The sequence below is a fragment of the Oncorhynchus mykiss genome, chromosome 3 (assembly GCF_057628025.1).
Source record: "Oncorhynchus mykiss isolate SJ-2025 chromosome 3, ASM5762802v1, whole genome shotgun sequence".
NCBI classification, from domain to species: Eukaryota; Metazoa; Chordata; class Actinopteri; order Salmoniformes; family Salmonidae; genus Oncorhynchus; species Oncorhynchus mykiss.
This window is the reverse complement of record NC_143024.1, coordinates 6,115,507-6,127,964: the sequence shown is the minus strand read 5'-3', so window position 1 is coordinate 6,127,964 and position 12,458 is coordinate 6,115,507. Positions and strand designations below refer to the sequence as shown.

The 12,458-nt window shown below is 47.5% G+C and overlaps 1 protein-coding gene across 1 annotated transcript in view; it reads right to left on the bottom strand.

The window, feature by feature from the left end:
* The window catches only part of LOC149984282 (RNA-binding motif, single-stranded-interacting protein 3-like), a 235,655-nt gene that overhangs the window by 144,361 nt on the left and 78,836 nt on the right, over window positions 1-12,458 (bottom strand). The window contains exon 2 of the mRNA XM_090230528.1: window positions 6,468-6,643. Coding sequence (XP_090086654.1) covers window positions 6,468-6,643 — 176 coding nt within the window. The remainder of the gene's footprint in view (window positions 1-6,467; window positions 6,644-12,458) is intronic.

Here is a 12,458-nt window from a genome sequence, read left to right as displayed (position 1 = left end):
TGGGCCTGACTGTTTTCACCAAGGCTTTGTGGTCCAGACTGTGGGCCTGACTGTTTTCACCAAGGCTTTGTGGTCCAGACTGTGGGCCTGACTGTTTTCACCAAGGCCTTGGGAGGTCCAGGTTGTCGGCCTGACTGTTTTCACCAAGGCCTTGGGAAGTCCAGGTTGTGTTTTCTATACTGATTTTCGCCAACCCAGACCGTCTTTCCAGACATTGTACATTAGATGCCCATTGCCCTGGACACGATTTTAAAGTGGTCTTGAATGATGCGTACCAACAAATACCAGAGAGATAAGGGACCAACGTTTACCAGAGAGATAAGGGACCAACGTTTACCAGAGAGATAAGGGACCAACGTTTACCAGAGAGATAAGGGACCAACGTATACCAGAGAGATAAGGGACCAACGTATACCAGAGAGATAAGGGACCAACGTTTACCAGAGAGATAAGGGACCAACGTCTACCAGAGAGATAAGGGACCAACGTATACCAGAGAGATAAGGGACCAACGTATACCAGAGAGATAAGGGACCAATGTATACCAGAGAGATAAGGAACCAACGTATACCAGAGAGATAAGGGACCAACGTATACCAGAGAGATAAGGGACCAACGTTTACCAGAGAGATAAGGGACCAACGTATACCAGAGAGATAAGGGACCAACGTATACCAGAGAGATAAGGGACCAACGTTTACCACAGAGATAAGGGACCAACATATACCAGAGAGATAAGGGACCAACGTATACCAGAGAGATAAGGGACCAACGTATACCAGAGAGATAAGGGACCAACGTTTACCAGAGAGATAAGGGACCAACGTATACCAGAGAGATAAGGGACCAACGTTTACCTGACAGATAAGGGACCAACGTATACCAGAGAGATAAGGGACCAACGTATACCAGAGAGATAAGGGACCAACGTATACCAGAGAGATAAGGGACCAACGTATACCAGAGAGATTAAGGACCAACGTATACCAGAGAGATAAGGGACCAACGTATACCAGAGCGATAAGGGACCAACGTATACCAGAGAGATAAGGGACCAACGTTTACCAGAGAGATAAGGGACCAACGTTTACCAGAGAGATAAGGCACCAACGTATACCAGAGAGATAAGGGACCAACGTATACCAGAGAGATAAGGGACCAACGTATACCAGAGAGATAAGGGACTGTTGATATTGTAACCACAGAACTCATACGCTGGTTAACCACTATCAACAAAATCACAAAACAACTTTTTTTATTTTGTTTGTTGTTCAAAGCCCTCAACAAAATGTTTTCTATTAAAGATGATAATCTGATTGCATCTGGACATGTATTGTCTGTCCAGTATGCAGACGACCTGTCCCAGAGCTTCCTGTACGGTTCATCTCTTCCTGTACCGTGTCTGTCCACTATCCAGACGACCTGTCCCAGAGCTTCCTGTACGGTTCATCTCTTCCTGTACCGTGTCTGTCCATTATCCAGACGACATGTCCCAGAGCTTCCTGTACGGTTTATCTCTTCCTGTACCGTGTCTGTCCAGTATCCAGACGACCTGTCCCAGAGCTTCCTGTACGGTTCAACTCTTCAGCAATTAAGGAGAACGAGAAGCTCAATGAAAGATATTGCAGATCTGCTCTATTTGAAGCCCTCCTCCCTTCCGCCCAGTTTCCCTGATGTTGCCACGGTAATCCCGCTGTTTTTACCATCCTGTAACTGTCGCTTCTGCTGAGAGGTGGTTTTTCTAAACTAAAACTCATAAAGAACGACCTGAGAAGCATTAGACTCTCGGTCTGATATGTTCGTTTGAACACCTGAGTCAGCGCCAGGTCATTTCACCGGCGACCGTTTGTAGCCTTGACCCCATATCATCTTATACCTTCAATCCATATGTTTTGTCTTGTTCATTTCCCTTGCTGAAGCTAACCCTTCGGTTCCTAGTACATATGGAAATTAAATATGTTTAGGGAATGGCTTTTTGGAGGGTTACTGTCAAAAGGATTTATTACATTTAAAAACAAATTGACGTCGCTGACAGGCGCGTGGAACCCCAAAGCTCGCGGCTCGCCTGCATGGCGATACGTCAGTGAGGAAGGGTCTGGAGAGGAACTGGCGGAGGGAGACGAGCGGATGGGATAGGGCTGGCTGGCTGACTGGGAGGGGTGTCTCCTCTCTTCTCTACACAGGAAAAGGATGGGTGACAGAGAGAGGTCAAGAACACAGCTATGATACTACAGTACGCAGCATGAACCATTACACACAGCCTACGACCCACTCAGTATGAAATATAACATGGCTTCACAGATACTACTACCTACTCAGTATAAACCATAACATGGCTTCACAGATACTACTACCTACTCAGTATAAACCATAACATGGCTTCACAGATACTACTACCCACTCAGTATGAATTATAACATGGCTTCACAGATCCTACGACCCACTCAGTATAGACCATAACATGGCTTCACAGATACTACTACCCACTCAATATAAACCATAACATGGCTTCACAGAGCCTACTACCCACTCAGTATAAACCATAACATGGCTTCACAGAGCCTACTACCCACTCAGTATACATCATAACATGGCTTCACAGATCCTACTACCCACTCAGTATAAACCCTAACATGGCTTCACAGAGCATACTACCCACTCAATATAAACCATAACATGGCTTCACAGATCCTACTACCCACTCAGTATAAACCATAACATGGCTTCACAGAGCATACTACCCACTCAGTATAAACCATAACATGGCTTCACAGAGCATACTACCCACTCAATATAAACCATAACATGGCTTCACAGATCCTACTACCCACTCAATATAAACCATAACATGGCTTCACAGAGCCTACTACTCACTCAGTATAAAACATAACATGGCTTCACAGAGCATACTACTCACTCAGTATAAAACATAACATGGCTTCACAGAGCCTACTACCCAGTATAAACCATAACATGGCTTCACAGATCCTACTACCCACTCAGTATGAACCATAACATGGCTTCACAGAGCCTACTACCCACTCAGTATAAACCATAACATGGCTTCACAGAGCCTACTACCCACTCAGTATAAACCATAACATGGCTTCACAGAGCCTACTACCCACACAGTATAAACCATAACATGGCTTCACAGAGCCTACTACCCACATGGCTTCACAGATATTACTACCCACACAGTATAAACGACAACATGGCTTCACAGAGCCTACTACCCACACAGAAAACACCAACACACTGAGTCAGGCTACGTAGTATCATAGCTGTGACATTTACTCCTGAGGTGCTGACTTGCTGCACCCTCGGTAACCACTGTGATTATTATTATTTGACCATGCTGGTCATTTATGAACATTTGAACATCTTGGCCATGTTCTGTTATAATTTCCACCCGGCACAGCCAGAAGAGGACTGGCCACCCCTCATAGCCTGGTTCCTCTTTAGGTTTCTTCCTAGGTTTTGGCCTTTCTAGGGAGTTTTTCCTTGCCACCGTGCTTCTACACCTGCATTGTTTGCTGTTTGGGGTTTTAGGCTGGGTTTCTGTACAGCACTTTGAGATATCAGCTGATGGACGAAGGGCTATGTAAATAAATTAGATTTGATTTTGTATTTACAGTTTGAGGTGAAGGAGCAGTGATGTGTCGTGAAACAGTGTTGTTTGATGAAGACATTGTCTGTATAGTTTTCTGGGACTTTTCCACCCAGCGTTGTAATTGGAAGTTGGAGTTGGAATAATGAAGTCCTCCACAATAGTATGGGTCTTGCCTGTCCCAGCCACTCGGTAGCTCACCATATAAAACACTTCTAGCCCCTTGGTATCTGTTGTTTTTATACTTGTCTTACTACTCGAAAGTCGTTTAAAAATCTCACTCAAAAAACTCCTGTAGCTTATTTTTTTCAAATTGGCATGTTTTGTTTCTAAATGTCTGCTCAAGAGTGAAGGTTTCATTGAGTTGTGAGAGAGTACTGTAGCACATATAACACACTGTGGCTGAGGAAAGGCAATACTCCCAATATAATTGAACCCCAAATCAATGTAGTTCTCATCATATTTGTGCCTCTTAGATGGTCCAACGTCCCTCTCTGTGGTTAGGTGCTTTCCCGGGTCAGGGGGCAGTAGTTTGGTGCTTTCCCGGGTAAAGGGGCAGTAGTTTGGTGCTTTCCCGGGTCAGGGGGCAGTAGTTTGGTGCTTTCCCGGGTAAGGGGGCAGTAGTTTGGTGCTTTTCCGGGTCAGGAGCCAGTAGCATGGTGCTTTCCCGGGTCAGGGGGCAGTAGCTTGGTGCTTTCCCGGGTCAGGGGGCAGTAGCTTGGTGCTTTCCCGGGTAAGGGGGCAGTAGCTTGGTGCTTTCCCGGGTAAGGGGGCAGTAGCTTGGTGCTTTCCCGGGTAAGGGGGCAGTAGCTTGGTGCTTTCCCGGGTAAGGGGGACAGTAGCTTGGTGCTTTCCTGGGTAAGGGGGCAGTAGCTTGGTGCATTCCCGGGTCAGGGGGAAGTAGCTTGGTGCTTTCCCGGGTCAGGGGGCAGTAGTTTGGTGCTTTCCCGGGTAAGGGGGCAGTAGTTTGGTGCTTTCCCGGGTCAGGAGGCAGTAGCTTGGTGCTTTCCCGGGTCAGGGGGCAGTAGCTTGGTGCTTTCCCGGGTCAGGGGGCAGTAGCTTGGAGCATTCCCGGGTAAGGGGGACAGTAGCTTGGTGCATTCCCGGGTAAGGGGGACAGTAGCTTGGTGCTTTCCCGGGTAAGGGGGCAGTAGCTTGGTGCATTCCCGGGTAAGGGGGACAGTAGCTTGGTGCTTTCCCGGGTAAGGGGGGCAGTAGCTTGGTGCTTTCCCGGGTAAGGGGGACAGTAGCTTGGTGCTTTCCCGGGTAAGGGGGACAGTAGCTTGGTGCTTTCCTGGGTAAGGGGGCAGTAGCTTTGTGCATTCCCGGGTAAGGGGCAGTAGCTTGGTGCTTTCCCTGGTAAGGGGGGCAGTAGCTTGGGGCTTTCCCGGAAAAGGGGCAGTAGCTTGGGTCTTTCCCGGATAAGGGGCAGTAGCTTGGGGCTTTCCCGGATAAGGGGCAGTAGCTTGGGGCTTTCCCGGATAAGGGGCAGTAGCTTGGGGTTTTCCCGGGTAAGGGGCAGTAGCTTGGGGCTTTCCCGGATAAGGGGCAGTCGCTTGGTGCTTTCCCGGGTAAGGGGGCGTTACCTTTTCGGCTGCATCAGATTCACGCCTGTCAGTGTCCATGCTAGCAGTGCTAACAACAAATGGCAGGTGCCAAATGGCAGGTGCAGGTGTAGTCCTGCTGGTCGTAGCAGTATGATGTCCTAGTAGTAGTAGCAGTATGATGTCCTAGCGGTAGTAGCAGTATGATGTCCTGCTGGTCGTAGCAGTATGATGTCCTGCTGGTCGTAGCAGTATGATGTCCTAGCGGTAGTAGCAGTATGATGTCCTAGCGGTAGTAGCAGTATGATGTCCTAGCGGTAGTAGCAGTATGATGTCCTAGTAGTAGTAGCAGTATGATGTCCTGCTGGTCGTAGCAGTATGATGTCCTGCTGGTCGTAGCAGTATGATGTCCTGCTGGTCGTAGCAGTATGATGTCCTAGTGGTAGTAGCAGTATGATGTCCTAGTAGTAGTAGCAGTATGATGTCCTAGCGGTAGTAGCAGTATGATGTCCTAGTAGTAGTAGCAGTATGATGTCCTAGCGGTAGTAGCAGTATGATGTCCTAGCGGTAGTAGCAGTATGATGTCCTAGCGGTAGTAGCAGTATGATGTCCTAGCGGTAGTAGCAGTATGATGTCCTAGCGGTAGTAGCAGTATGATGTCCTAGCGGTAGTAGCAGTATGATGTCCTAGCGGTAGTAGCAGTATGATGTCCTAGCGGTAGTAGCAGTATGATGTCCTAGCGGTAGTAGCAGTATGATGTCCTAGCGGTAGTAGCAGTATGATGTCCTAGTAGTAGTAGCAGTATGATGTCCTAGTAGTAGTAGCAGTATGATGTCCTAGTAGTAGTAGCAGTATGATGTCCTAGCGGTAGTAGCAGTATGATGTCCTAGTAGAGAGTAACGGTTAATGTGATTGGATGTTCATTATTTGACTAGGCCACCTGTATTTAATATTTGGTTGTTTTTTCGCTGAACACCAGATGGTTGAATTGTATTTTTGGCAGTGAAACAAGGCTACTCAGGCGAGGAGAAAAACCCAAATGTATAGCCACCATTGGAAAATAGAAATATTTATTATATATATATATATATATATATATATTTTTAAATGCATTTGTATTTGTCATAACTCCGACTGCATTGGGCATACCCCAGTTTGGGAACACCTTCATCTACACTGATTGATGTGGAATTAACAAGTGACATCAATAAGCGATCATGGCTTTCACCTGGAATCACCTGTTTAGTCCAGTCAGTGGTGGTAGTAAAGTAATGATATATCCAGTTCACTAATAGAGAGAAATCTCCACTTACGGTTGACATAGTTTGATGAGGTCCTGGTCACTGGTCCCAGAGGGCAGTCCTCTGATGTACAGGTTAGTTTGACTGAGCTGCTCCATACTACAGCCTCCTCCTCCTCCTCTGTGGTGACCGTTGTTAGGGCTGGGACTGGGAGGGACCATGGTGGAAGGGGGAGGGGCATAGGACTGCTAAGAGAGAGAGAGAGACAGAGACGGAGAGAGACAGAAAGAGAGAGACAGAGAGAGAGATACAGAGAGAGAGAGACAGAGAAAGAGACAGAGAGAGAGAGACAGAGAGAGAGAGAGAGACAGAGAGATAGAGAAAGAGAGAGACAGAGAGAGAGATACAGAGAGAGAGAGACAGAGACAGCGAGACAGAGAGACAGAGAGAGAGAGACAGAGAGAGAGAGAGAGACAGAGAGACACAGAGAGAGAGAGAGAGACAGAGAGAGAGAGAGAGACAGAGAGACACAGAGAGAGAGAGAGAGACAGCGAGACAGAGAGACAGAGACAGAGAGAGAGAGACAGAGAGAGAGAGAGACAGAGAGAGAGAGAGAGAGAGACAGACAGAGAGAGAGAGAGACAGAGAGACAGAGACAGAGAGAGAGAGACAGAGAGAGACAGACAGAGAGAGAGAGACAGAGATGGTGATTACAACTACAGAATAATACCCAGCAGTATATAACAGGGGCAGCAGGCAGCCTAGTGGTTAGAGCGTTGGGCCAGTAACCAAAAGGTCACTGCAGTCCTCCAAACACCGGCTTCGAGGGCTTTACCAACATGTTCAAATAATTATCGACATATTTTCATTTAAAAAAAGGTTCTTTTAATGAATTTCGTCATACTATTTCATCAATATAGTCCCGACACAAATCTAGGGTTGCTACCCAAGCCGGCTGATCGTTCGTTCTATTGGTTCTGGTTACTAGAGACGTGACCCAGTCGTTTGTTCTTAATGTTCCATTGCCATACTGGTTAGCAACGTTCTTGTCCCTTGCTAGCTAGCTAGCCAACTACGGCTAACTTACAGTCCGGTCAAACAGCGCTGTCAGAATAACAGCAGAATAGACACATTTGCGTTAGTTTCAGCTGTTTCCTAGTAACTCTTATTTGGAAACATCCATAACAATGAGCTAACGAGGTGTGATTTCACCTGGCGTAGAAAATGTGCTCTCTCATCAGGACACTGTTGTTTAAGAGGAGCCAGCCAACAACACAGCTCACACAATCACTTCAAACTGAACCTGGACACTGTTGTTTAAGAGGAGCTAGCCAACAACACAGCTCACACAATCACTTCAGACTGAACCTGGACACTGTTGTTCAGAGGAGCTAGCCAACAACACAGCTCACACAATCACTTCAGACTGAACCTGGACACTGTTGTTCAGAGGAGCTAGCCAACAACACAGCTCACACAATCACTTCAGACTGAACCTGGACACTGTTGTTCAGAGGAGCTAGCCAACAACACAGCTCACACAATCACTTCAGACTGAACCTGGACACTGTTGTTCAGAGGAGCTAGACAACAACACAGCTAACACAATCACTTCAGACTGAACCTGGACACTGTTGTTCAGAGGAGCTAGACAACAACACAGCTCACACAATCACTTCAGACTGAACCTGGACACTGTTGTTTAAGAGGAGCTAGCCAACAACACAGCTCACACAATCACTTCAGACTGAACCTGGACACTGTTGTTCAGAGGAGCTAGACAACAACACAGCTCACACAATCACTTCAGACTGAACCTGGACACTGTTGTTCAGAGGAGCTAGCCAACAACACAGCTCACACAATCACTTCAGACTGAACCTGGACACTGTTGTTCAGAGGAGCTAGACAACAACACAGCTCACACAATCACTTCAGACTGAACCTGGACACTGTTGTTCAGAGGAGCTAGCCAACAACACAGCTCACACAATCACTTCAGACTGAACCTGGACACTGTTGTTCAGAGGAGCTAGACAACAACACAGCTCACACAATCACTTCAGACTGAACCTGGACACTGTTGTTCAGAGGAGCTAGCCAACAACACAGCTAACACAATCACTTCAGACTGAACCTGGACACTGTTGTTCAGAGGAGCTAGACAACAACACAGCTCACACAATCACTTCAGACTGAACCTGGACACTGTTGTTCAGAGGAGCTAGACAACAACACAGCTCACACAATCACTTCAGACTGAACCTGGACACTGTTGTTCAGAGGAGCTAGCCAACAACACAGCTCACACAATCACTTCAGACTGAAGCCGGAAAGAACCAGCTGCACTTGGTTTCGTTTGACCTTTTTTTTTCTTTCAAAATTGACATTTCATTGTATATATATCCACGTTCGTTACTATGGAGATAGCATCTGAATATTTAAACAATGTGGTAAAATGTCTGGGAGACAGACAGCGAGGTTTATACAAATCTCCACGGTTGAAAACAAAATGTTAGTCGAAAAAGAAATGTGAGATAATGTCTAGATGATTTTTATAGTGGAGATCAATGTTTATAAATTGCCTGGCTGGGCTGATGAGACAGTGGATTGCAGCAGTCAGATGGAACAGAGTAAACAGGCATTATAACATCATAGATTTAGCGGGTGGTAACTTATGGAATAGACACCGACTGGAATGCGGTTTTAACCAATCAGCATTCAGCATTAGACTCATCCGTTGTATGAATGAGGGGAATAACAATGAAGATATTCTGATGTTCCATTGTTAAAACACATCGTCTATCATTTAGATACTCCTGATTTCTCCAGGAATTATCCATGACAATACAGTTACTCCCTCTCAGAGACAGTGGTTATAGAGGGGAGCACTACACTGACTCTCAGAGACAGAGAGGTTATAGAGGGGAGCACTACACTGACTCTCAGAGACAGACTGGTTATAGAGGGGGGCACTACACTGACTCCCTCTCAGAGACAGAGTGGTTATAGAGGGGGGCACTACACTGACTCTCAGAGACAGACTGGTTATAGAGGGGGGCACTACACTGCCTCCCTCTCAGAGATGGGTGTGTGTGTGTGTGTGTGTGTGTGTGTGTGTGTGTGTGTGTGTGTGTGTGTGTGTGTGTGTGTGTGTGTGTGTGTGTGTGTGTGTGTGTGTGTGTGTGTGTGTGTGTGTGTGTGTGTGCGTGCGTGCGTGCGTGATAATGACTAGTTGTCACCACTCAGAGAGGCTGAGCCCTGATATTAATATATTGCCTGTACTTACCCAACCATACAATTACTGTCCCAGACAGACCACACACACACACACACACACACACACACACACACACACACACACACACACACACACACACACACACACACACACACACACACACACACACACACGCCAGTGTGCCTGAGGCCTCGATGGTAGTACTATAACAGAATGGATTAAGTTCTCAGCAATACGACCCGGAACAGTAAGAGCAGAGACGGAGCAACATTCCATCCCCTCTAACAACTATGTTCTCAATAACAGGGGAGGAAATATAGGATGGAGGGGTAACAGGGGAGGATATAGTATGGAGGGGTAACAGGGGAGGTAATATAGTATGGAGGGGTAACAGGGGAGGATATACAGTAGTATGGAGGGGTAATAGCGGAGGATATAGTATGGAGGGGTAACAGGGGAGGTAATATAGTATGGAGGGGTAACAGGGGAGGATATAGTATGGAGGGGTAATAGGGGAGGATATAGTATGGAGGGGTAACAGGGGAGGTAATATAGTATGGAGGGGTAACAGGGGAGGATATAGTATGGAGGGGTAATAGGGGAGGATATAGTATGGAGGGGTAACAGGGGAGGATATAGTGTGGAGGGGTTACAGGGGAGGACATAGTATGGAGGGGTAATTGGGGATGATATAGTATGGAGGGGTAACAGGGGAGGATATAGTATGGAGGGGTAATAGGGAAGGATATAGTATGGAGGGGTAACAGGGGAGGATATAGTATGGAGGGGTAACAGGGGAGGATATAGTATGGAGGGTAACAGGGGAGGATATAGTATGGAGGGGTAACAGGGGAGGATATAGTATGGAGGGGTAACTGAGGAGGATATAGTATGGAGGGGTAACAGGGGAGGATATAGTATGGAGGGGTAACAGGGAGGATATAGTATGGAGGGGTAACAGGGAGGATATAGTATGGAGGGGTAACAGGGAGGATATAGTATGGAGGGGTAACAGGGGAGGATATAGTATGGAGGGGTAAATAGGGAGGATATAGTATGGAGGGGTAACAGGGAGGATATAGTATGGAGGGGTAACAGGGAGGATATAGTATGGAGGGGTAACAGGGAGGATATAGTATGAAGGGGTAATAGGGAAGGATATAGTATGGAGGGGTAACAGGGGAGGATATAGTGTGGAGGGGTAACAGGGGAGGATATAGTATGGAGGGGTAACAGGGGAGGATATAGTATGGAGGGGTAACAGGGGAGGATATAGTATGGAGGGGTAACAGGGGAGGATATAGTATAGAGGGGTAACAGGGGAGGATAGAGTATGGTGGGGTGACAGGAGAGGATGAGAGGGGAGAGAGGGGAAGAGGGGAGGAGGGAGATAAGGTGAAGTGAAAAGGGTAGATGAGGGGAAGAGATGGGGAAGTCAGCTCTCTGTAATGATACTGTATGTTGACACATGTTCTCCTCTCCAACAACATCTCACAGTTTCACCCATTTGACTCCTCTCACAGTAATCTCATCATCTGGAAAACTCAGAGACATTAACCTACTGGGCCATCCCAGAAAGCCATCCCAGAAAGCCATCCCATAAATCCATCCCAGAAAGCCATCCCATAATGGCCATCCCAGAAAGCCATCCCAGAAAGCATCCCAGAACGCCATCCCAGAAAGCCATCCCAGAAAGCCATCCCATAAAGCCATCCCAGAAAGCCATCCCATAATGGCCATCCCAGAAAGCCATCCCACAAAGCCATCCCATAAAGCCATCCCATAAAGCCATCCCAGAAAGCCATCCCATAAAGCCATCCCATAAGGCCATCCCAGAAAGCCATCCCATAAAGCCATCCCATAAGGCCATCCCATAAAGCCATCCCAGATCGCCATCCCAGAGAGCCATCCCAGAAAGCCATCCCAGAAAGCCATCCCATAAAGCCATCCCACAAAGCCATCCCATAAAGCCATCCCACAAAGCCATCCCATAAGGCCATCCCAGAAAGCCATCCCATAAAGCCATCCCATAAGGCCATCCCATAAAGCCATCCCAGATCGCCATCCCAGAGAGCCATCCCAGAAAGCCATCCCAGAAAGCCATCCCAGAGAGCCATCCCAGAAAGCCATCCCAGAAAGCCATCCCAGAGGGCCATCCCACAAAGCCATCCCATAAAGCCATCCCAGAACACCATCCCATAAGGCCATCCCATAAGGCCATCCCAGAACGCCATCCCAGAACGACATCCCAGAGAGCCCTCCCAGAGAGCCATCCCATAAAGCCCTCCCAGAGAGCCCTCCCAGAGAGCCATCCCATAAAGCCATACCAGAACGTCATCCCAGAACGTCATCCCAGAAAGCCATCCCAGAGAGCCATCCCAGAGAGCCATCCCAGAAAGCCCTCCCAGAGAGCCCTCCCAGAGAGCCATCCCATAAAGCCATACCAAAACGTCATCCCAGAACGTCATCCCAGAAAGCCCTCCCAGAAAGCCCTCCCAGAAAGCCCTCCCAGAAAGCCCTCCCATAAAGCCATCCCATATTATCATAATATCCACCATTTAACGAGAGTTTTTATCCAAAGCCACTAACAGTCAGTTACATGTGTTGTATGTGTGGCCCAGCAGGAATTTAATCTTCTATACTGTTGTAGCGAACACCATGCTCTACCAACTGAGCCACACAGGTCACTGTTTGTAGACAGTCACCTCCCCTCCTCAACTGACAGTCACCTCTCCTCCTCAACTGCCCTGCCCTGCCCTGCCCTCCCCTCTCCCCTCCACTCCTCCCCAACTCCTATCCTCCTCTACCCAACTCCCATCCTC